General features: G+C 41.1%; 1 protein-coding gene across 1 annotated transcript; it reads left to right on the plus strand.

Moving 5' to 3' along the window:
- The first annotated feature begins 2,285 nt into the window (after window positions 1-2,285).
- Window positions 2,286-19,095, plus strand: LOC311142899 (spermine synthase-like). Its single transcript, XM_084178617.1, has 11 exons — window positions 2,286-2,459; window positions 3,820-3,940; window positions 12,768-12,855; window positions 13,103-13,167; window positions 13,329-13,504; window positions 14,449-14,603; window positions 14,788-14,877; window positions 15,020-15,134; window positions 15,365-15,444; window positions 17,347-17,462; window positions 17,589-19,095. The coding sequence occupies exons 1-11, from the start codon at window positions 2,414-2,416 to the stop codon at window positions 17,617-17,619; spliced, it is 1,083 nt and encodes a 360-aa protein (XP_084034743.1). The 5' UTR covers window positions 2,286-2,413; the 3' UTR covers window positions 17,620-19,095.
- The last annotated feature ends 3,487 nt before the right edge of the window (window positions 19,096-22,582 follow it).

Genomic DNA, 22,582 nt, shown 5'->3' on the forward strand with positions numbered 1-22,582 from the left:
TAGTTGTGTGGTCAGTAGTTGTGGTGTTATGTCATTAGTCTTGGTCAGTAGTTGTGGTCAGTAGTGGTCAGTAGTTTTGTTAAGTATGTGTATGGTCAGTGTTGTTGTGGTCAGTAGTTGTGTTTCAGTAGTTATGGTCAGTAGTTGTGTGGTTGAGGTCAGGAGTTGTGTTCAGTAGTTGTCAGTAGTTATGGTCCCTAGTTGTGTTGTTGTGGTCAGTTGATGGTTGGTTGTGGTCAGTAGTTGTGTGGTTGTGGTCAGTTATTGTAGTCAGTAGTTGTGGTCAGTAGTTGTGTGGTTGTGGTCATTAGTTGTGTGGTTCAGTAGGTGTGTGGTCAGTAGTTGTGTAGTTGTGTTCAGTAGTTGTGTGGTCAGTAGTTATGGTCTCTAGTTGTGTGGTTGTGGTCAGGGGTTGTGTTCAGTATTTGTTGTCAGTAGTTATGGTCTCTAGTTGTGTTGTGTTCAGTAGTTGTGGTCAGTAGTTGTGTGGTCAGTAGTTGGTTGGTTGTGGTTAGTAGTTGTGTGGTTGTTGTCAGTAGTTTTTGGTATGTAGGTGTGTGGTTCAGTAGTTGTGGTCAGTCGTTTTTTGGTTGTGTTCAGTAGTTGTGTTCAGTAGTTGTGTGGTCAGTAGTTATGGTCAGTAGTTATGGTCTCTAGTTGTGTGGTTGTGTTTAGTATTTGTTGTCAGTAGTTATGGTCTCTAGTTGTGTTGTGGTCAGTAGTTGTGCTGTCAGTAGTTGGTTGGTTGTGGTCAGTAGTTGTATGGTTGTGGTCGGTAATTGTGGTCAGTAGTTGTGGTTAGTAGTTTAATTGAGTTTTGATTGAGGGGTGCAACTCAATATTAGGAAGGTGTTCTTAATGTTTTGTACACTCTGTGTATTTGTCACTGACTATTACCAATGTGCTATAGTGAGAATTATTATTGAGGGATCTCCACTAAAACTAAACAGGTGCACTGTTGCTGAATGCCAGCGCTCCCATTCAAACACCAAATCCAAAACTGAAGTTTCCCAGACTTCCAATAGTCGAGTGGACGAGACAGGATTTGGAAGGATGTCCAAACGACACTATAACAGATTACATGTAACAGGCATTACGATGTAATCAGATTACAAAAACGAAGTAACTGTAATCAACCCAGATTACTTAAAAAATGTGTAGGCCTAATCAGATTACAGTTACATTCTTAAAAATAGCCTATTACATTTTGGATTACTTAATCTAAAATCAAGATGTGGGCTGCAAGTGTTTGCATAAAACACTGAAATGGCAGATTTTATATATATATATATATATATATTTTTTTTTTTTACATCTAATAGACACACAGCTTGAAGTCACCTTTCCGTAGGAATGGAAGCTTTCCCTTCTGTTATTATTTATCTGAAATCTCCAAAATCTCCCACATTTCATCAGGATCTTTGTATCAAAAGGACATTTTTGATTAGTCAAAACAGTTCACTTCCCAAGCACTGAGATGAAACGCATAAGAAATCAGCTGCTTAGGCTACTCAGCTAAATCTCTAATTTCATAAAAATAAATAAAAATACACTGTGGGATGTACCTATTTAATTGGCTGGATGCTGTGGGCTGCAAGTTGCCCATCCCTGCAAAGGACTGGAGTGTGGAACACATAAAATATTAAAGATCCAATGCAGCCATTTTTATCTCAATATCAAATATTTCTGGGTAACTGTTAAGTACCTTACTGTGACTGTTTTCCATTCAAATTGTCTAAAAGAAACAAAAATAGCTTCTTACCAAAGAGCAATTTCTCAAGCAAGAATTTTCCTACGACTGTCTGGCAGTGATCTGAGTGGGGAAGGGAAAAAATAAAACTAGCTGTTATGGGCAGAGAGGTTTGGAACTCTCTTTGTTATTGGTCTATTAACTAGTTTACCGCATGGTGATGTCACCAGGAAGGCCAAAACTCCATCCCACCAAAGCAGGCTGACATTTCAGGTGGTCTTTTCAAACAGATCTTACACTAAAAGGAAATTATCATAATTTTCACAATTTTACAGTATTATTCCAACCTCATAGTGTGGAAATATACAAAACATGAAGATCACGTTTTTGACTGCACTGGGCCTTTAATCTCAAGAAATATAAGAACATTAGTTTGGGAACAGGTCTCTCTCTGCCCAACTCGCAGGAAGCCTACTGTAGGCCTAGTCTGAACTGTAGTCAAGTGTAAGCACGAGGTAGACTAGCCACAGCGTCATCGGACCATCCCCCCTGCGTGTCCACAAACAGACCAGTCTGCATTCTAGCGAACCCTCTCACTCAAGCAGCAGCAGAGGCACTGGCAGTACGATCAAGGCCCCACGGTTCCTCCTTCAGTATCCACAGACAAACTCCGTTTTCACACCAGCTGCCTACTCCAGGCATGGCTGACGGCTGTACCCAGTCATGGCACTGCGACATTACACCCTCGACTTCAACCTCTCAGCGCCAGGTAAATTGCACACACGGGCATTCGCTAGATTACGAACGGTTTCAGCAGAATAATACGAAATGCTCTGAGACCAGGTTGCACTACAGGACATGGGCGGTTATATTTTCCCTTTGCGCGTCTAGCTAACTACTGTACGTTAGCTAGCTAATCGTTGTCAATACGCGTAGTCTGTCCAATATACTTGCATAAAAATAATATAGATAGCTAGCTATGCACGATTAGTGGGGTTTTTTCTCGGAGGACATAACTCGTTAATACTGAGTAAGAATTGATCTAGCTAAATGGCATCCGCTATCTTAATAGCTAGGTAGCATAATTCCAAATCACTGGTTGCCAGCAGATTGATATATGACCTTTCGTGCAGTTGCTAGGTAGCTAGCTAGCTAGCTAGATTAGCAAAGCCATGTGTCTGCTGCTGCGCCTGTCTGCGTGACTGGACAGACAGTCAAACTGCGAGTAGCTAGCTAGCTAAACAATGGTGACCATGCTTATTGATGAGGCTAGCCATCAATAAATCATAAGGTCCCAGTGACCAATAATGGGTTTGAAATCCATAGCCACTCAATGTAAAAAGGCTTGCAAGATGAATTTCCTAGTTAAATTAGGCTCCTGCCATAATTTTGTATTAATTTCAGCCAACTGTCTGGTCTGCCTGTTATGGTGCACACTCAATCAAGAAAAGAACATACAGTCGCTAGCTAGTTATCTAGATTATTAATCGTAATTTTCTCCTACAATTATAGGTGGTTGTTACAAGGTACAGTACCGGTGTGTGCAGTAAGATAAATCCATTCTCCTTTACCTAGCAAGATATCACCTACTTAAACCTGTACAGGGACTGCAGTCATTTGCCCTCTCAAACATACCTGATAAATTGGGGGTGGAAGAGGCTCCCAGGGCTAATCCCCTACCTAGCAGGCCTACTTACACTAGGAGCTGTGAAACAGAGATGTCTGAGCTATAGCCTACTTCTCCCGCCCATTTCATTTATCGATCAGACTGGGCAGAAATTAATCTGGGACTGCCCTCAGGGAGAATGGGCCATTATTGGTGATTCTGTCTGGAAGAGGAATTTAATGAGGGGGTTGTGTTTTGGTCATAACTGTGTTACTACTGTTATTTTACTGCTGCTCTTTAATTATTTGTTATTTTTATTTTTCTCTTTTTCTTATCAATTTTTTACTTAACACTTATTTTTCTTAAAATTGCATTGTTGGTTAAGGGATTGTAAGTAAGCATTTCACTGTAAGGTCTACACCTGTTGTATTCGGCGCATGTGACAAATACAATTTAAAATTAAAATAAAAAAAATTGATTTGATTTGTTCTCACCATATATGCCCCTCCCCTTTTCTGTTTAGCTGACTGTCCTTCAACTGTGCATGGGCTGCAGTCTATATTTCAAGAGCAGGAAATGACAGAAACTGTCCATGACACGGAGGGACATGGATACCTTGCTACCTTCATTGGCAAGAATGGCAGGTAGGCACCAGTTCCATCAACACTGTCATCATTATTTATGTCACAATCAATATATTTTGTAGAATAAATAGAATTACATCTAGTATATATTTTTTTGCTTTTCAAAAAGCCAAAGTGCTACAATAAAAATAATAAGAACACATAATAAAGCACAGGAGACAGTCAATAATGGGGATGTATCCAAACTATTGATAGATAACAAGCTACCATACTATGCTTTGCACAGGGTTTTTTGAGTTGAAGATTATATGGTCATGGTTGCAATCTTCAAAGATAAAATGGGAATTTGAGGCACTCCGTAGGGCAGGGTGCCACTAGTTCAAGGTGATGTATGGGCAATTCCATGGTAACAGAGTGAAAATGTGAGTCTCTATGTCACTTTAAAATGTATGCCAAACAAAAACATTGATTGCAAATTTTAACACACCATATACCTACAGTGGGGAGAACAAGTATTTGATACACTGCCGATTTTGCAGGTTTTCCTACTTAAAAAGCATGTAGAGGTCTGTAATTTTTATCATAGGTACACTATAACTGTGAGAGATGGAATCTAAAAATCCAGAAAATCCAAAAATCCAGAAAATCACATTGTATGATTTTAAAGTAATTAATTAGCATTTTATTGCATGACATAAGTATTTCATACATCAGAAAAGCAGAACTTAATATTTGGTACAGAAACCTTTGTTTGCAATTACAGAGATCATACGTTTCCTGTAGGTCTTGACCAGGTTTGCACACACTGCAGCAGGGATTTTGGCCCACTCCTCCATACAGATCCTTCAGGTTTCGGGGCTGTCGCTGGGCAATACGGATTTTCAGCTCCCTCCAAAGATGTTCTATTGGATTCAGGTCTGGAGACTGGCTAGGCCACTCCAGGACCTTGAGATGCTTCTTACGGAGCCACTCCTTAGTTGCCCTGGCTGTGTGTTTCGGGTCGTTGTCATGCTGGAAGACCCAGCCACGACCCATCTTCAATGCTCTTACTGAGGGAAGGAGGTTGTTGGCCAAGATCTCGCGATACATGGCCCCATCCATCCTCCCCTCAATACGGTGCAGTCGTCCTGTCCCCTTTGCAGAAAAGCATCCCCAAAGAATGATGTTTCCACCTCCATGCTTCACGGTTGGGATGGTGTTCTTGGGGTTGTACTCATCCTCCTTCTTCCTCCAAACACGGCGAGTGGAGTTTAGACCAAAAAGCTCTATTTTTGTCTCATCAGACCACATGACCTTCTCCCATCCCTCCTCTGGATCATCCAGATGGTCATTGGAAAACTTCAGACGGGCCTGGACATGCGCTGGCTTGAGCAGGGGGACCTTGCGTGCGCTGCAGGATTTAAATCCATGACGGCGTAGTGTGTTACTAATGGTTTTCTTTGAGACTGTGGTCCCAGCTCTCTTCAGGTCATTGACCAGGTCCTGCCGTGTAGTTCTGGGCTGATCCCTCACCTTCCTCATGATCATTGATGCCCCACGAGGTGAGATCTTGCATGGAGCCCCAGACCGAGGGTGATTGACCGTCATCTTGAACTTCTTCCATTTTCTAATAATTGCGCCACCAGTTGTTGCCTTCTCACCAAGCTGCTTGCCTATTGTCCTGTAGCCCATCCCAGCCTTGTGCAGGTCTACAATTTTATCCCTGATGTCCTTACACAGCTCTCTGGTCTTGGCTTGAATCTGTTTGATTGAGTGTGTGGACAGGTGTCTTTTATACAGGTAACGAGTTCAAACAGGTGCAGTTAATACAGGTAATGAGTGGAGAACAGGAGGGCTTCTTAAAGAAAAACTAACAGGTCTGTGAGAGCCGGAATTCTTACTGGTTGGTAGGTGATCAAATACTTATGTCATGCAATAAAATGCAAAATTAAGTACTTAAAAATCATACAATGTGATTTTCTGGATTTTTGTTTTAGATTCCGTCTCTCACAGTTGAAGTGTACCTATGATAAAAATTACAGACCTCTACATGCTTTGTAAGTAGGAAAACCTGCAAAATCGGCAGTGTATCAAAAACTTGTTCTCCCCACTGTATGTATATACAGAAGTCTACTTTTAACAATTGCCACAGAAAATGTTACTAAAACACATTTCCTTGAGGAACAGTGCAGATCCTAAGTTTGGTAACAGAATGACAGTAAAATCTCCCTCAGTTTATGTGACTACGTTTTCAAAAAACTTGGTTAAATATCTACTCTGAATTAAGATTCAAAGATGTCTGCAGAAAGAATGGGATGTCAGCTATGACATGACATCTTGAGTTTGAAAAAAATCTATTTAGGTTATTTTGAACTACAGTAAGTGAAGTGGATCAACACCCAGCAACAGAATGATGGTAACAGGATTACATCATGGGTCCTGGATCTGTACTCTACAGAAATGCCTAATTATGAATGTCATTCTCTTCATGAAAGGTACACAAAGGTAGAACATTTTAATATGCTCCTTTGTATGTTTGGGTATTATTTAACACACTGGCTATTATTCTAATGAGCTCTGCCCCCAAACAAGACCACATTTGGTTGGTCCAGACCGGACCAAATCTGTACCAATCATAGACATCTATGTTTAATAAGTTTGGACAGATCAGTACAGCAGCGCACAGTATTGTACAACAAATTCACATTGAAACTGCAATATTGACATTTGCAATATCCAAATCGCAAGAGATGGAAACGCCACTCAGCCGTGTGTAATATCCGTTTTTATAGTTTACTCTGTTTGTCATGTCTCCCTCTCCTCTTGTGGCTGCTTATATTCACCATAAGTTTGCATGCTGTTCTGTTAGGTCAAATGCAGTCAACAGATTGATCCAAACTAGAACGATGTTGCTTTCCACTGCTTCCTAATATAAATAATTATTATATTTCTATAACCACATTTCCACACAACCTTTTTACGCAAGTAAAGTACATGTTGGATAAAAAATGTCACGACAGGCCTGATGGAAACAACAGCAAATTTGTCGGTAAACTTTCCAAATGTAGACTAAACCAAATACACTAGACAAGGTAGGTTCTTTTTGTGTCTGAAATTAATTATGTGAGAAATGGAGGTGGAAGCACCTTTATGCGCAAATATTGATTATAATAACCATCATATTGAAGTAAACTTGGATTCACGCAAAAATATGTTGTGTGGTCCAACCACTACGACTCGGGAAAGCATGCAGTTTATTAGACTACAGATTAAATAAGTTATGATGAACTTCACAGGGTGGTGAAAGTGCACGGTGATGAGCTTTACGCTCTTTTCCAATAAATATTGAGGGTCTTATTTTGGTGACATGATGATCGATGCTTGGCTGCCGTGTGACAAATATAAATAATCGTGCTATTTTGTCCATAATAGTCTCATGTAGGTAGCCAACCCGCACTGTATCTGTGAGCTGTTGACTAGAGTGCACATGCCAAGACCAGAGTGGGCACCGTCACCCCCTTTTGCCCTCAGAACAGCCTCAATTTGTCAGGGCATGGACTCTACAAGGTTTTGAAAGCGTTCCACAGGATGCTGGGCCATGTTGTCTCCAATGCTTTTCACAATTGTGTGAAGTTGGCTGGATGTCCTTTGGGTGGTGGACCATTCTTGATAACCCAGCAGCGTTGCAGTTCTTGACCCAAACCGCTGCGCCTGGGACCTATTAACATACCTGTTCAAATGCACTTAATTCTGTTGTCTTGCCCATTCACCCTCTGAATGGAAAACATGCACAATCCATGTCTCAAGGCTTAAAAATATTTGTTTAACCTGTCTCCTCCCCTTTATCTACACTGATTGATGTGGATTTAACAAGTGACACCAATAAGGGATAAGAGCTTTTACCTAGATTCACCTGGTCATTCTGTGTCATGGAAAGAGCAGGTGTTCTTCATGTATATCGCAATTCGATTTTTTTCCCATATCATGCAGCCATAAGTTCTGTACAGTAGAGCACAGTAAAGAAAAGTAGAATATAGTTAACTACAGTCCAGTTGAGTATATTACATTATACTGTACTCTACACGTGCTCTACTGTACTGAACTCTACTCCAGTGGTTTTCAACCGGTGTGCTGTGGCATACTCATGTGCCCTGAGGAACTCTCAGGTGTGCTGCAAAACTTTTCCTAATCTTGATAACATTTTTTGAACACACTTATAAACGTGACCTGTGGAATGCACATGCATTTTTGACTTGGGAGCACCAATGCCACTCAAATAATACATTGAATAGCACATGGTTACATCTATCTTTGTTTCAAGTCCGGTGTGCTGTTGTATAATTTGGGGGCACGCATCACGAACAAAGTCATCTTCTGCTTGGACAGTGCCATCTTTGCCACTGACTTAGTCTGGTTTAATTCCAGTTTGTCTAAAAATTTATAATTGATATGTTGGATTCACGTCTCCATCTCATCCAAAAATCTAAGTTAAAGAAAAGGACTAAATCAAATCAAACTTTAAATGCACTTTAAAGGTGCAATATGCAGAAATAGTTCGCCTACTTTCAGTTTGTGTGACAAAACAAGCATTCGTTGGGTAGGGAATCATTGTACCATCTAAACCGCTGTGAAATATATTTTCCATAGCCAAAAATATTGTATTTTCAGCTGCTTCAAGCTGGTGTACAAAACTGAAAGTAAAAGACGCAAAAACTAAACTTAAGAATGGGAAGCATAGAAATAGAACAGATCTGCTGCTTCTTAGACTTGCTTTCAATGAGAATGACAGATCTATAACTCTAATTTGGTCGGGTCACCCCAAAAGTTACATATTGAGTCCTATTCTTTAACTTAATAAAAATTAAAGAATAGGATTAAGCCAGTAGCTCAGATGAAACTATCGAAGTATAACATATCCTTTAAATGTTGCTATTTGGTTGTGTTTGTCAACCAAACAGAATTAAACAATACTTTTGTTGTACAGTAAGGCGGAGATAAGTTGCAGAGACTGAGACACACATGCCTAGCCCGCAGCAGTGGATGCATCAATTCATACTACAAGCGTAGTGGGCCTAATGACAATTGTCGAATGTCATTACACTATTAGGTTTTTTTCTAACTGATTTCTCTTTCCATTCATTAAATTGCGGGTGCACTGTTGGGATGCTGGAATTATTTTGTGAGTGGACAAACGTGCACGGGTAGCCAACAGGAGCGGCGCTTGAAGTGATTGTTTGACAGTCAGACGAAAACGCCATGACTGGTTGTGTTTATGCCACATTTTAAAGGTAATACATGATAGAAGTTAAATGACAAACCTTTACTAGGCCCACAGAGATCATACTAAATAGGGGTTGAATAGGGGTTCCTTATGTACATCTATGACCCATTGTTCATGCGGTGGGCGTACATATATAGGAGGACGTGAAATGTACTTTCACCCCTGAATGTAACAGTATTTATTCAACCCTTAACATGAGTAACGCATCCATGGCCACATTTTGAGGTTAGTTTACTGTAACTATACATGTCTTCTTATGCAATCATAGAAAGCGTGCATGTTCAAGATAGCATGCGAAGGTCGCAGGTCTGTGGAGAGCGTCACAATTGCTGTAATATTGGGAATTCAACAAACTTCTGGCTGTCTTTTTGAATGGGTGAGTAAAGGTTGAAATCTCGTTTATCAATTTCTCAACCAAATATTACCCAAATTTCCGTATTGAAATGACGTGGTGTGCCCGATTTGGTAACAGTGACGTGTTTTAATTACTTAATTATTCATAAATAAAATTATCAGAAAAAACACTAACTAATTGGTAGGTCTACCTTTTACTTGTTACTTTTGTGAACTTCTAATAAAAAGCATGAGATGGCACACACCCAAAGAAATGATTTTGTGTAGAGGTGCTAACAGCGAATAAACTGTAAGCTATAAAAAATAGTTGCCCACTCTATATATATATATGAACTCGCAGTAATTTATTGGGTAAAACACCAACGTTTCAGCATCACTGTGCCTTCTTTATTGTCTGAAGAAGGCACAGTGATGCTGAAACGTTGGTGCTTTACCCAATAAATTACTGGGAGTTTATACAGTGAGGGAAAAAAGTATTTGATCCCCTGCTGATTTTGTACGTTTGCCCACTGACAAAGACATGATCAGTCTATAATTTTAATGGTATGTTTATTTGAACAGTGAGAGACAGAATAACAACAACAAAAATCTAGAAAAACGCATGTCAAAGATGTTATAAATTGATTTGCATTTTAATGAGGGAAATAAGTATTTGACCCCTCTGCAAAACATGACTTAGTACTTGGTGGCAAAACCCTTGTTGGCAATCACAGAGGTCAGACGTTTCTTGTAGTTGGCCACCAGGTTTGCACACATCTCAGGAGGGGTTTTGTCCCACTCCTCTTTGCAGATCTTCTCCAAGTCATTAAGGTTTCGAGGCTGACGTTTGGCAACTCGAACCTTCAGCTCCCTCCACAGATTTTCTATGGGATTAAGGTCTGGAGACTGGCTAGGCCACTCCAGGACCTTAATGTGCTTCTTCTTGAGCCACTCGTTTGTTGCCTTGGGCGTGTGTTTTGGGTCATTGTCATGCTGGAATACCCATCCACGACCCATTTTCAATGCCCTGGCTGAGGGAAGGAGGTTCTCACCCAAGATTTGACGGTACATGGCCCCGTCCATCGTCCCTTTGATGCGGTGAAGTTGTCCTGTCCCCTTAGCAGAAAAACACCCCCATGTTTCCACCTCCATGTTTGACGGTGGGGATGGTGTTCTTGGGGTCATAGGCAGCATTCCTCCTCCTCCAAACACGGCGAGTTGAGTTGATGCCAAAGAGCTCGATTTTGGTCTCATCTGACCACAACACTTTCACCCAGTTCTCCTCTGAATCATTCAGATGTTCATTGGCAAACTTCAGACGGGCCTGTATATGTGCTTTCTTGAGCAGGGGGACCTTGCGGGCGCTGCAGGATTTCAGTCCTTCACGGCGTAGTGTGTTACCAATTGTTTTCTTGATGACTATGGTCCAAGCTGCCTTGAGATTATTGACAAGATCCTCCCGTGTAGTTCTGGGCTGATTCCTCACTGTTCTCATGATCATTGCAACTCCACGAGGTGAGATCTTGCATGGAGCCCCAGGCCGAAGGAGATTGACAGTTAGTTTGTGTTTCTTCCATTTGCAAATAATCACACCAACTGTTGTCACCTTCTCACCAAGCTGCTTGGCGATGGTCTTGTAGCCCATACCAGCCTTGTGTAGGTCTACAATCATGTCCCTGACATCCTTGGAGAGCTCTTTGGTCTTGGCCATGGTGGAGAGTTTAGAATCTGATTGATTGATTGCTTCTGTGGACAGGTGTCTTTTACACAGGTAACAAGCTGAGATTAGGAGCACTCCCTTTAAGAGTGTGCTCCTAATCTCAGCTCGTTACCTGTATAAAAGACACATGGGAGCCAGAAATCTTTCTGATTGAGAGGGGGTCAAATACTTATTTCCCTCATTAAAATGCAAATCAATTTATAACATTTTTGACATGCGTTTTTCTGGATTTCTTTGTTGTTATTCTGTCTCTCACTGTTCAAATAAACCTACCATTAAAAATATAGACAGATCATTTATTTGTCAGTGGGCAAACGTACAAAATCAGCACTCACTGTATATAGCGTGCGACTCTCTATTTGTTTTTAACTTCTGTGAACTTCCTCATGAGGGAGAGATTATAAAATATAAAGATGTTGGTAACAGAATGACAATACACTAGGCAATATTTCTTAAACTTACAGAAAGCAAATAATTTCTGCAAAACTAAATATAAATGTTGATATTAGATGGCAGGGGACTTTACTTCAACGTTATTGTGTTTTAATGTATTTCTAATACCTCTTTAGAACTTTTTCTAGTAGATGTTTTCTACGACCCCTTTTCCATCTGTGTGACCAGAAATCAAAGCCTTTGCTTATTCCTTATTTTTAAGATGGAAAATGGTTGGAAAACGTATCAATGCCGTCATTTCCCAAAAATATACTCTTACCTTTCACTTGACACCAAATGTGATATGCTCCTATAAACTTCACATGTTGGTGCTCATGGGTCCTTTTACATGTAAATGACTGTATCTGAACTGTATTGATAGATGTCATCTTAGATCAGCACAATCGAGGTTTATGCAAAATAGATGTAGGCGTAACAGAAGTTCCAAACACTAGTTAGCTCAACAGTGTAATATTTCCTCAGCAAATACTCTAACGTCAGATATCTGTCAAGGTTAGTTTGGAATAAAATGAATGCTATACAGGCTGCACAAAAATGTTGCTCTAATTGAGAAATATTTAATGTGTGTGAGGAATTTGTAAAATCCCAGTTATTTTTACCAATACCCAGACTGTCCAATGGAAACACCAGGTGTGTTCCAGTGGTCAGACACTCTTTAGGAAGACCATTGATTGGCCAGTTAAGTGTATCATTGGTACAACAATGGCTTGTGTTCAGTTGAACGCATAGCCCTTTAGTGGCTTTGTGTATCGGATCTAAGGGGTTTGGTGCTTCCTGTTTTGTGTGGTGAGTGGTAAACACAGCTGGTGAGGCATTGTGTGGGCCTAAGCCTGCATGAATATGGCTGCCCGCAGCAACACAACACATCATTTTGGATAAAAAAAATGTTCAACCTTCAGCTGCCCCTGGATCTCCACTGTGCTTTCAGAAAGGTTGGGTCAATAATAGGTCACAACCTGTATTATGCCACAGCTGTAGCCTATAGGATATCTGCTACTCATGAGCTCTAGGTTTAAGGAGAGAGAAGTGAGTGAGAAGTTATAGCCTAGAATCAATGCTGTTCTCCCCACACTTTAACTCTGTTTGTCTGTCTCTCTGTTTGTTTGTCTGTCTCTTTTCAGGTTGGTTATTCTGCGTGTGCACTCCCATGGTCTGGTTACCGTTGATCTGCAGTGTTGTGAAGGAGATAACATTGCACAAGTAGATAACGTAGGTGATGAAATAAATAATTGTCTTTGCACTGGACCTGCTTAAATCCATACACAATAACGCAAATATTACAAATATATACTATTTAACAGACCTTCTGAATACCCTGAGTAGGACACCTTTCCATGAGTTCAATACAGCAACACGTGGCCATAGGCCTTTGGACTATTTGACATTTAGGATATTTTGCTTAATGTAACGTTAGGATATGCAAAATAATAAATACGATTTTTCTGTTTTCTCTCAGCTTTTGAATGCACTGGAAAAGAAGCTGAAAAGTCTCCTACATGGAAACATTAGGAGGGTCAAGAGGTAAGCCTCGAGTGGTGGATGATCATACTGTAGTGGCCTTGTTGTGTGATGACTGGAGAGGTACACAAGCTGTAGTGTGAAAGTATTACCCTGTAACCATCTGTCAATGTCTCCATGATGCCATCATGAACATGATTTCTACCATTCCCCCCCTTCCCCAGGCTCCCAGCTCTGACACGAGGTGCAGCTGTTGATCGATACTGGCCCACAGCCGACGGCAGACTGGTGGAGTATGACATAGATCGGGTTGTATACGATGAGGACTCTGCATACCAGAATATAAAGATCTTGCACTCACAGCAGTTTGGCAATATCCTGATCCTCAATGGGGATGTTAGTAAGTAAAATATAACATTCCTACCAGAGTATGAGCACTTCTTACGGTCATCTTTTCATGTTTATTAAAATACCTTTCATTCAAATCATATGGTTTGATTTCAATACTTTAAAACCAAATGGTAGGTCCAGGTAGTCACAAAAATAGATGGGTGTTGGTTTTTAATGAATGGAGCAAATTTGGAGCGGCAGTTTTTTTTCCTGTGAGCTTGGAGCGGTTTTTACCAGAGCGGTTGGAAAGGATTTCCGACCACTCAACTCTGTACTCTGATTCCTACAGGCCTTGATTTAAAGGGATAGTTCACCCAAATTACAAAATTACATATTGGTTTCCTTACTCTGTAAGCTGTCTATGGATAAGGTATGACACCAATCCATGCTTTGGTTTAGTTTCCCTGGCACTGTTTCCAAATGCTATCGTTTTAGCATTTACGGCACAAATCCCATTTAAGTCATGGTACCGATATTAGCGTTTTTTGCACATGTTCTAATCATCTGTACGTGATTTTGTTGCGCTTCACAATATATTTTACATACTTTCGGATGATTTGGACATGATGTGCGAGAATTGCATGACTTAAATGGGATTTGTGCCACACATGCTAAAACATTAGCATTTGAAAACCGTGGCAGGAAAATCAAAACCAGGGCATGGATTGCTGTCATACCTTGTCCATAGACTGCATACAAGGTAAGGAAACCTATGTGTAATTTGTGTGAATTTTTGATACAATTGTTATGAATTATTCCATCACTTACTGCTCATGTATATCATTGTAATTATGTTATTTACTGTTATTGAGGTCACTATTGTAGTTTTTCGTGATTGAAATCTGAATCTAATAAGATTAACATTTGACTGGGTTTCAGTAATGGCATATCTGATGATATTGTAATGTAATTATATGGCATATCTGATGATATTGTAATGTGATCATATGGCAGATCTGGCAGAGAGTGACCTACCCTACACCCAGGCCATCATGGGCAGAGGGAAAGAGAACTATACAGGAAAGGAGGTGCTAATCTTAGGAGGCGGTGATGGAGGTATCCTCGCTGAGGCCGTCAAACTCAAGCCAGAGATGATCACCATGGTGGAGATATCCTTTCAGGACGCTGCTTTTCACGTCTTTCTGTGCCCAGTTAACAGATTGCTTCAGGGATTTGCACCAAAAATATTTTAACACTAACCTTGGATCATTTTTCTAGACGTAACCCGGTAGGACTATCTGGTCTGTGATCTATCCATGTGCCTGGTTTGTAATGCCTTGACAAAGTGTCTACATCGACCAAATGGTGATTGATGGGTGTAGGACGCACATGAGGAAGGCTTGTGGAAGTGTTCTGGACAAACTGAAGGGAGACTGTTACCAGGTGAGGATTACAGTGCTGTCCATTGCACTTTTCCTTAGTAGAGATGGAACATTTGTAATTTGCCCACTACTCTTGAAAGAGTTGCACCGCTCTGTATTGTCTTGTATGTTACTACAAGGGGTTACCATGACTGTATTTCCAGGTGTTGGTAGAGGACTGTGTTCCGGTTCTGAAAAAGTATGTTGAGGAAGGGAAGACGTTTGATTACGTCATCAATGACCTCACAGCAGTTCCTATCTCCACAGCGCCAGAGGAGGGTGAGTGACAGATGCTCTCATGGGGTCCTCTTGGACATTCATTTCTAACTGTACAATGATGAATACCGGTATGGCTCATGTAAAGAGGCACTGCATTGTACCTCATTGCAAAGAATTGATCTGATTTAAGATGTGGACAGTGTAATGTTAGCCTGTTTCTTGGATAGGAGGAAAGACGCTTATATGAATCGCTCACATAATTGATTGACAGATGGTTTACTCTGTCTCAGACTCTACATGGGAGTTCCTACAGCTTATCTTGGATCTCTCAATCAAAGTACTGCGTCCTACTGGGAAGTACTTCACACAGGTAAGACGGCCTTTCCCATATTAGCTGAATGTTTCATACAGTCACTCTACCACTGTGTGGAATGCACCTCTTACTCCTCCTGGTGTTATGAAATTGATATTACTATCCCTACACATGATCGACTTATGATGTCTGTCTCTTGGGTCTTTGTTGTTCATGAGAGACAAGTTTATCCTAGTGTGACGTTTTTAATGACACATACAGTTGAAGTCGGAAGTTTACATACACTTAGGCTGGAGCCATTAAAACTCTTTTTTTTCAACCACTCCACAAATTTCTTGTTAACAAACTATAGTTTTGGCAAGTCGGTTAGGACATCTACTTTGTGCATGACACAAGTAATCTTTCCAACAATTGTTTACAGACAGATTATTTCACTTATAATTCATTGTATCACAATTCCAGTGGGTCAGAAGTTTGCATACACTAAGTTGACTGTGCCTTTAAACAGCTTGGAAAATTCCAGAAAATGATGTCATGGCTTTAGAAGCTTCTGATAGGCTAATTTACATCATTTGAGTCAATTGGAGGTGTACTTGTGGATGTATTTCAAGGCCTACCTTCAAACTCAGTGTCTCTTTGCTTGACATCATGGGAAAATCAAAAGAAATCAGCCAAGACCTCAGAAAGAAAATTGTAGACCTCCACAAGTCTGGTTCATCCTTGGGAGCAATTTCCAAACGCCTGAAGGTACCACTTTCATCTGTACAAACAATAGTACGCAAGTATAAACACCATGGGACCATGCAGCCGTCATACCGCTCAGGAAGTAGATGCGTTCTGTCTCCTAGAGATGAATGTACTTTGGTGCGAAAAGTTCAAATCAATCCCAGAACAACAGCAAAGGACCTTGTGAAGATGCTGGAGGAAACGGGTACAAAAGTATCTATATCCACAGTAAAACGAGTCCTATATCGACATAACCTGAAAGGCCGCTCAGCAAGGAAGAAGCCACTGCTCCAAAACCACCATTACAAAGCCAGACTACGGTTTGCAACTGCACATGGGGACAAAGATTGCACTTTCTGGAGAAATGTCCTCTGGTCTGGTGAAACAAAAATAGAACTGTTTGGCCATAATTACCATCGTTATGTTTGGAGGAAAAAGGGTGAGCTTGCAAGCCGAAGAACACCATCCCAAACGTGAAGCACGGGGGTGGCAGCATCATGCTGTGGGGGTGCTTTGCTGCAGGAGGGACTGGTGCACTTCACGAAATAGATGGCATCATGAGGAAGGAAAATTATGTGGATATATTGAAGTAACATCTCAAGACATCAGTCAGGAAGTTAAAGCTTGGTCGCAAATGGGTCTTCCAAATGGACAATGACCCCAAGCATACTGACAAAGTTGTGGCACAATGGCTTATGGACAACAAAGTCAAGGTATTGGAGTGGCCATCACAAAGCCCTGACCTCAATCCTATAGAACATTTGTGGGTAGAACTGAAAAAGCGTGTGCGAGCAAGGAGGCCTACAAACCTGACAGTTACACCAGCTCTGTCAGGAGGAATGGGCCAAAATTTACCCAACTTATTGTGGGAAGCTTGTGGAAGGCTACCCGAAACGTTTGACCCAAGTTAAATAGTTTAAAAGGCAATGCTACCAAATACTAATTGAGTGTATGTAAAATTCTGACCCACTGTGAATGTGTTGAAAGAAATAAAAGCTGAAAGAAATAATTATCTCTACTATTATTCTGACATTTCACATTCTTAAAATAAAGTGGTGATCCTAACTGACCTAAGACAGGGAATTTTTAATATAATTAAATGTCAGGAATTGTGAAAAAACAGAGTTTAAATGTATTTGGCTATGGTGTATGTAAACATCTGACTTCAACTGTATATTTTGTTACATAATTGCTGTGTGGTCCATGTTTTAACCCAGAGTTGTGTGTCCTCAGGGAAACTGTGCAAATCTGACTGAGGCACTGGCTCTTTATGAGGAGCAGCTGGGAAGGCTCTCGTGTCCTGTGAACTTTTCCAAAGAGGTGGTGTGTGTGCCCTCTTATATGGAACTGTATCCTTATAAAAAGTATTGCAGTTATCAGACACTTCTCCCATTTACAGCCAGACATAGTCAAACATTCATACAGAGACGTGTGGTTGTTGTTTGCATGCAATTCTCCTTAACGAGCTAACTCAGGTGGGTTTTCTACACCGTTTGGAAGAAGTAAAGAGCTCCCTCTCTCCTCTTCAAGCCCTGCCTGCCGGAATGTGAAAACTGTCCCCCCCCATGATCCGCCGTCGCACTGAGGGGAGATATGACCCCCCCCCCCCCCCCCACACACACACACACACACACACACACAATCTCTACTCACACTGTTTTTAAAAATCCTTTCAAGTCCAACTCTCTTAAACCCTTTTTAGATGTTGGTTTTATAATTTTATGTCAACTTGCAAGAGATTGTATTTCTGTTAATTGGATATTTTGAGTTGGGCTGTTTTTGCGTTTGCCCTCCAGGGAGAGCTGTGGGACTGCTGCCACTGGATACACTGAAACCTACTGTAAAGGATGACTCAGCATTTCTATAGCTGGCCTCAGACCTGTCAGGGCTTTAGACTTCTCTGACTATAGCCTGGTCCCAGACCTGTCTGGGCTTTAGACTTCTCTGACTATAGCCTGGTCCCAGACCTGTCTGGGCTTTAGACTTCTCTGACTATAGCCTGGTCCCAGACCTGTCTGGGCTTTAGACTTCTCTGACTATAGCCTGGTCCCAGACCTGTCAGGGCTTTAGACTTCTCTGACTATAGCCTTGTCCCAGACCTGTCTGGGCTTTAGACTTCTCTGACTATAGCCTGGTCCCAGACCTGTCTGGGCTTTAGACTTCTCTGACTATAGCCTGGTCCCAGAACTGTCTGGGCTTTAGACTTCTCTGACTATAGCCTGGTCCCAGACCTGTCTGGGCTTTAGACTTCTCTGACTATAGCCTGGTCCCAGACCTGTCTGGGCTTTAGACTTCTCTGACTATGGACTTCTCTGACTAGTTGTCATGCCATACATGTTACATGTCTTATACATGTATGAAAGGGCAACAATCCTCACGAGGAGTTTCCTAAAGCTCATAGAGATCTGGGACCAGGCTAGTATTTAAACACTCTTTATGCACCTGCCCCTCTGGGTTACTTTTCAAATTTGGGTTATAAAAGCAGTACCAACATACAATAGCTTTTGGGTTCTGATTGTGTGATAGAATATGTGCTCATCATAGTTTCAACTGAATGTCTGTGTGTTTGATTGTTTTCCTCTTCTGTTGTAACTGTGGCTTGAGTGTGCTTAGATTGCTGGTGCTTTTCAAGATGTTGAAAAGGCAGTGTGACCCTGCCCATTGAGGCTGAAGTGTCCAAACGTGTTTTTAAAAGGGAAAAGGGTCCTCCTTTTGTGGCCGTTTCTTGCTTGTACTGCTTTATTTTTACATACTCAGTTTTATAATTCTGTTTGGTTCTATAATTCTGTTTGATGCATGTGCTGGAAAACGAAAGGTTTTTATTGAATGTAGCTTACCATATACACAGTGCACATTCATGCCTTTGATCAATATTGTGGTGCTTTGTTAAATTTATTTATTTGATATTATTTCACCAAATGCTGTTTTATCCCACTGGAAAAATAAATGTTGTTCAGCAGAGACTACCTGCTATTAAAACGAGTTGGAGAAGAAAATATTTGGTCTCTTTCTTTTGCAGGGAAATGTTTTATTCGCAATAGTGTATCGGATATATTAGCTAGCAATCCAAGATGTTAAAACTGACTGACAATTTGCGTCACAACTAAAAATCAAATAACCAATACAAAACTTTAACAGAAAGAGAACTCACTACTTTGAATACAGTTTTGCTTGCACTTCAGTGGTATGGGGTGTACAAGTCCTTCATTTTACTATGACAGGTGGTAGTAATGCTGATTTGAATAAAAACGTACCCTTTTTTAATAAGACTTAGTAGTTTGAATACCCTGCTCCTGCATACTACGTGTGGTTCTAAAATCCACCCATGCTGTCTGCAGCCTGTGATGTAATGTGACATGTCCTTAGTTATTTTACCCAGGATGATGCTGATTGGATCAAGATCTTGATTTGCTTTAAGGTGTAGAGACTCCATTAAATGATCTCTTAACCACAGATATGATGTACTCCTGAGGATATATTCCTCAATGTGCTGACTGGTGCTGAAATGACACGTCCAACCTGGAGCAATGCTTCTATGTGGTGGGAGACATCTTTCTGGGAAGCTGCTGTATAAATCTAATAAGAATGCAATTTTAACCACACATAATACACCAACACACATTTATACCTACACTACTGGTCAAAAGTTTTAGAAGACCTACTCATTCAAGGGTTTTTCTTTATTTTTACTATTTTCTACATTGTAGAATAATAGTGAAGACATCACAACTATGAAATAATACATATGGAATCATGTAGTAACCAAAAAATTGTTAGACAAATATATTTTATATTTGAGATTCTTCAAATAGCCACCCTTTGCCTTGATGACAGCTTTGCACACTTTTGGCATTCTCTCAACCAGCTTCATGAGGTAGTCACCTGGAATGTGTTTCAATTAACAGGTGTGCCTTCTTAAAAGTTAATTTGTGGAATTTCTTTCCTTAATGTGTTTGAGCCAATCAGTTATGTTGTGACAAGGTAGGGGGGTATACAGAAGATAGCCCTATTTGGTAAAAGACCAAGTCCATATTATGGCAAGAACAGCTCAAATAAGCAAAGAGAAACGACAGTCCATCATTACTTTAAAATATGAAGTTCAATACGGAACATTTCAAGAACTTTGAAAGTTTCTTAAAGTGCAGTCGCATAAACCATCAAGCGCTATGATGAAACTGGCTCTCATGAGGACTGCCACAGGAATGGAAGACCCAGAGTTACCTCTGCTGCAGAGGATAAGTTCATTAAAGTTACCATCCTCAGAAATTGCAGCCCAAATATATGCTTCACAGAGTTCAAGTAACAGACACATCTCAACATCAACTGTTTTATTTTTTTTCACCTTTATTTAACCAGGTAAGCCAGTTGAGAACAAGTTCTCATTTACAACTGCGACCTGGCCAAGATAAAGCAAAGCAGTGCGATAAAACAACAACACAGAGTTACATATGGGGTAAAAAAAAACATAAAGTCAAAAAATACAACAGAAAATATATATACAGTGTGTGCAAATGTAGCAAGTTATGGAGGTAAGGCAATAAATAGGCTATAGTGCAAAATAATTACAATTAGTATTAACACTGGAATGATAGATGTGCAAGAGATTATGTGCAAATAGAGATACTGGGGTGCAAAAGAGCAAAATAAATAACAATATAGGGATGAGGTAGTTGGGTGGGCTAATTTCAGATGGGCTGTGTACAGGTGCAGTGATCGGTAAGGTGCTCTGACAACTGATGCTTAAAGTTAGTGAGGGAGATAAGAGTCTCCAGCTTCAGAGATTTTTGCAATTCGTTCCAGTCACTGGCAGCAGAGAACTGGAAGGAATGGCGGCCAAAGGAGGTGTTGGCTTTGGGGATGACCAGTGAGATATACCTGCTGGAGCGCAGACTACGGGTGGGTGCTGCTATGGTGACCAATGAGCTAAGATAAGGCAGGGATTTGCCTAGCAGTGATTTATAGATGGCCTGGAGCCAGTGGGTTTGACAACGAACATGTAGTGAGGACCAGCCAACAAGAGCGTACAGGTCACAGTGGTGGGTAGTGTATGGGGCTTTGGAGACAAAACGGATGGCACTGTGATAGACTACATCCAATTTGCTGAGTAGAGTGTTGGAGGCTATTTTGTGAATGACATTGCCGAAGTCAAGGATCGGTAGGATAGTCAGTTTTACGAGGGCATGTTTGGCAGCATGAGTGAAGGAGGCTTTGTTGCGAAATAGGAAGCCGATTCTAGATTTAACTTTGGATTGGAGATTCTTATTGTGAGTCTGGAAGGAGAGTTTACAGTCTAACCAGACACCTAGGTATTTGTAGTTGTCCACATACTCTAGGTCAGACCCGTCGAGAGTAGTGATTCTAGTCGGGTGGGCGGGTGCCAGCAGCGTTCGATTGAAAAGCATGCATTTAGTTTTACTAGTGTTTAAGAGCAGTTGGAGGCTACTGAAGGAGTGTTGTATGGCATTGAAGCTCGTTTGGAGGTTTGTTAACACAGTGTCCAATGAAGGGCCAGATGTATACAAAATGGTGTCGTCTGCGTAGAGGTGGATCTGAGAGTCACCAGCAGCAAGAGCGACATCATTGATATACACGGAGAAAAGAGTCGGCCCAAGAATTGAACCCTGTGGCACCCCCATAGAGACTGCCATAGGTCCAGACAACAGGCCCTCCGATTTGACACATTGAACTCTATCTGAGAAGTAGTTGGTGAACCAGGCGAGGCAATCATTTGAGAAACCAAGGCTATTTAGTCTGCCAATAAGAATGCGGTGGTTGACAGAGTCGAAAGCCTTGGCCAGGTCGATGAAGACGGCTGCACAGTACTGTCTATTATCGATCGCGGTTATAATATCGTTTAGGACCTTGAGCGTGGCTGAAGTGCACCCATGACCAGCTCGGAAACCGGATTGCATAGCGGAGAAGGTACGGTGGGATTCGAAATGGTCGGTGATCTGGGGGGGGGCATGGGCAAGTTGCAGCAGAGGGTGCAGAGCTGGTGGCCGGGGTAGTGGTAGCCAGGTGGAAAGCATGGCCAGCCATAGCAAAATGCTTGTTGAAATTCTCGATTATTGTAGATTTATCGGTGGTGATAGTGTTTCCTAGCCTCAGTGCAGTGGGCAGCTGGGAGGAAGTGCTCTTATTCTCCATGGACTTTACAGTGTCCCAAAACTTTTTGGAGTTAGTGCTACAGGATGCAAATTTTTGTTTGAAAAAGTTAGCCTTTGCTTTCCTGACTGCTTGTGTATATTGGTTCCTAACTTCCCTGAAAAGTTGCATATCGCGGGGGCTATTTGATGCTAATGCAGTACGCAACCTTTCAGAGGAGACTGCGTGAATCAGGCCTTCATGGTCGAAAATAGTAAAAATAAAGAAAAACCCTTGAATGAGTAGGTGTTATAAAACTTTTGACCGGTAGTGTATGTGTGAGTTGTCACAACTCCTTCCTCTTTGTCTCAACTGTATTTGCCCC

Source organism: Coregonus lavaretus, assembly GCF_964263955.1.
Source record: "Coregonus lavaretus genome assembly, chromosome: 15".
In the NCBI taxonomy this organism is placed as follows: Eukaryota; Metazoa; Chordata; class Actinopteri; order Salmoniformes; family Salmonidae; genus Coregonus; species Coregonus lavaretus.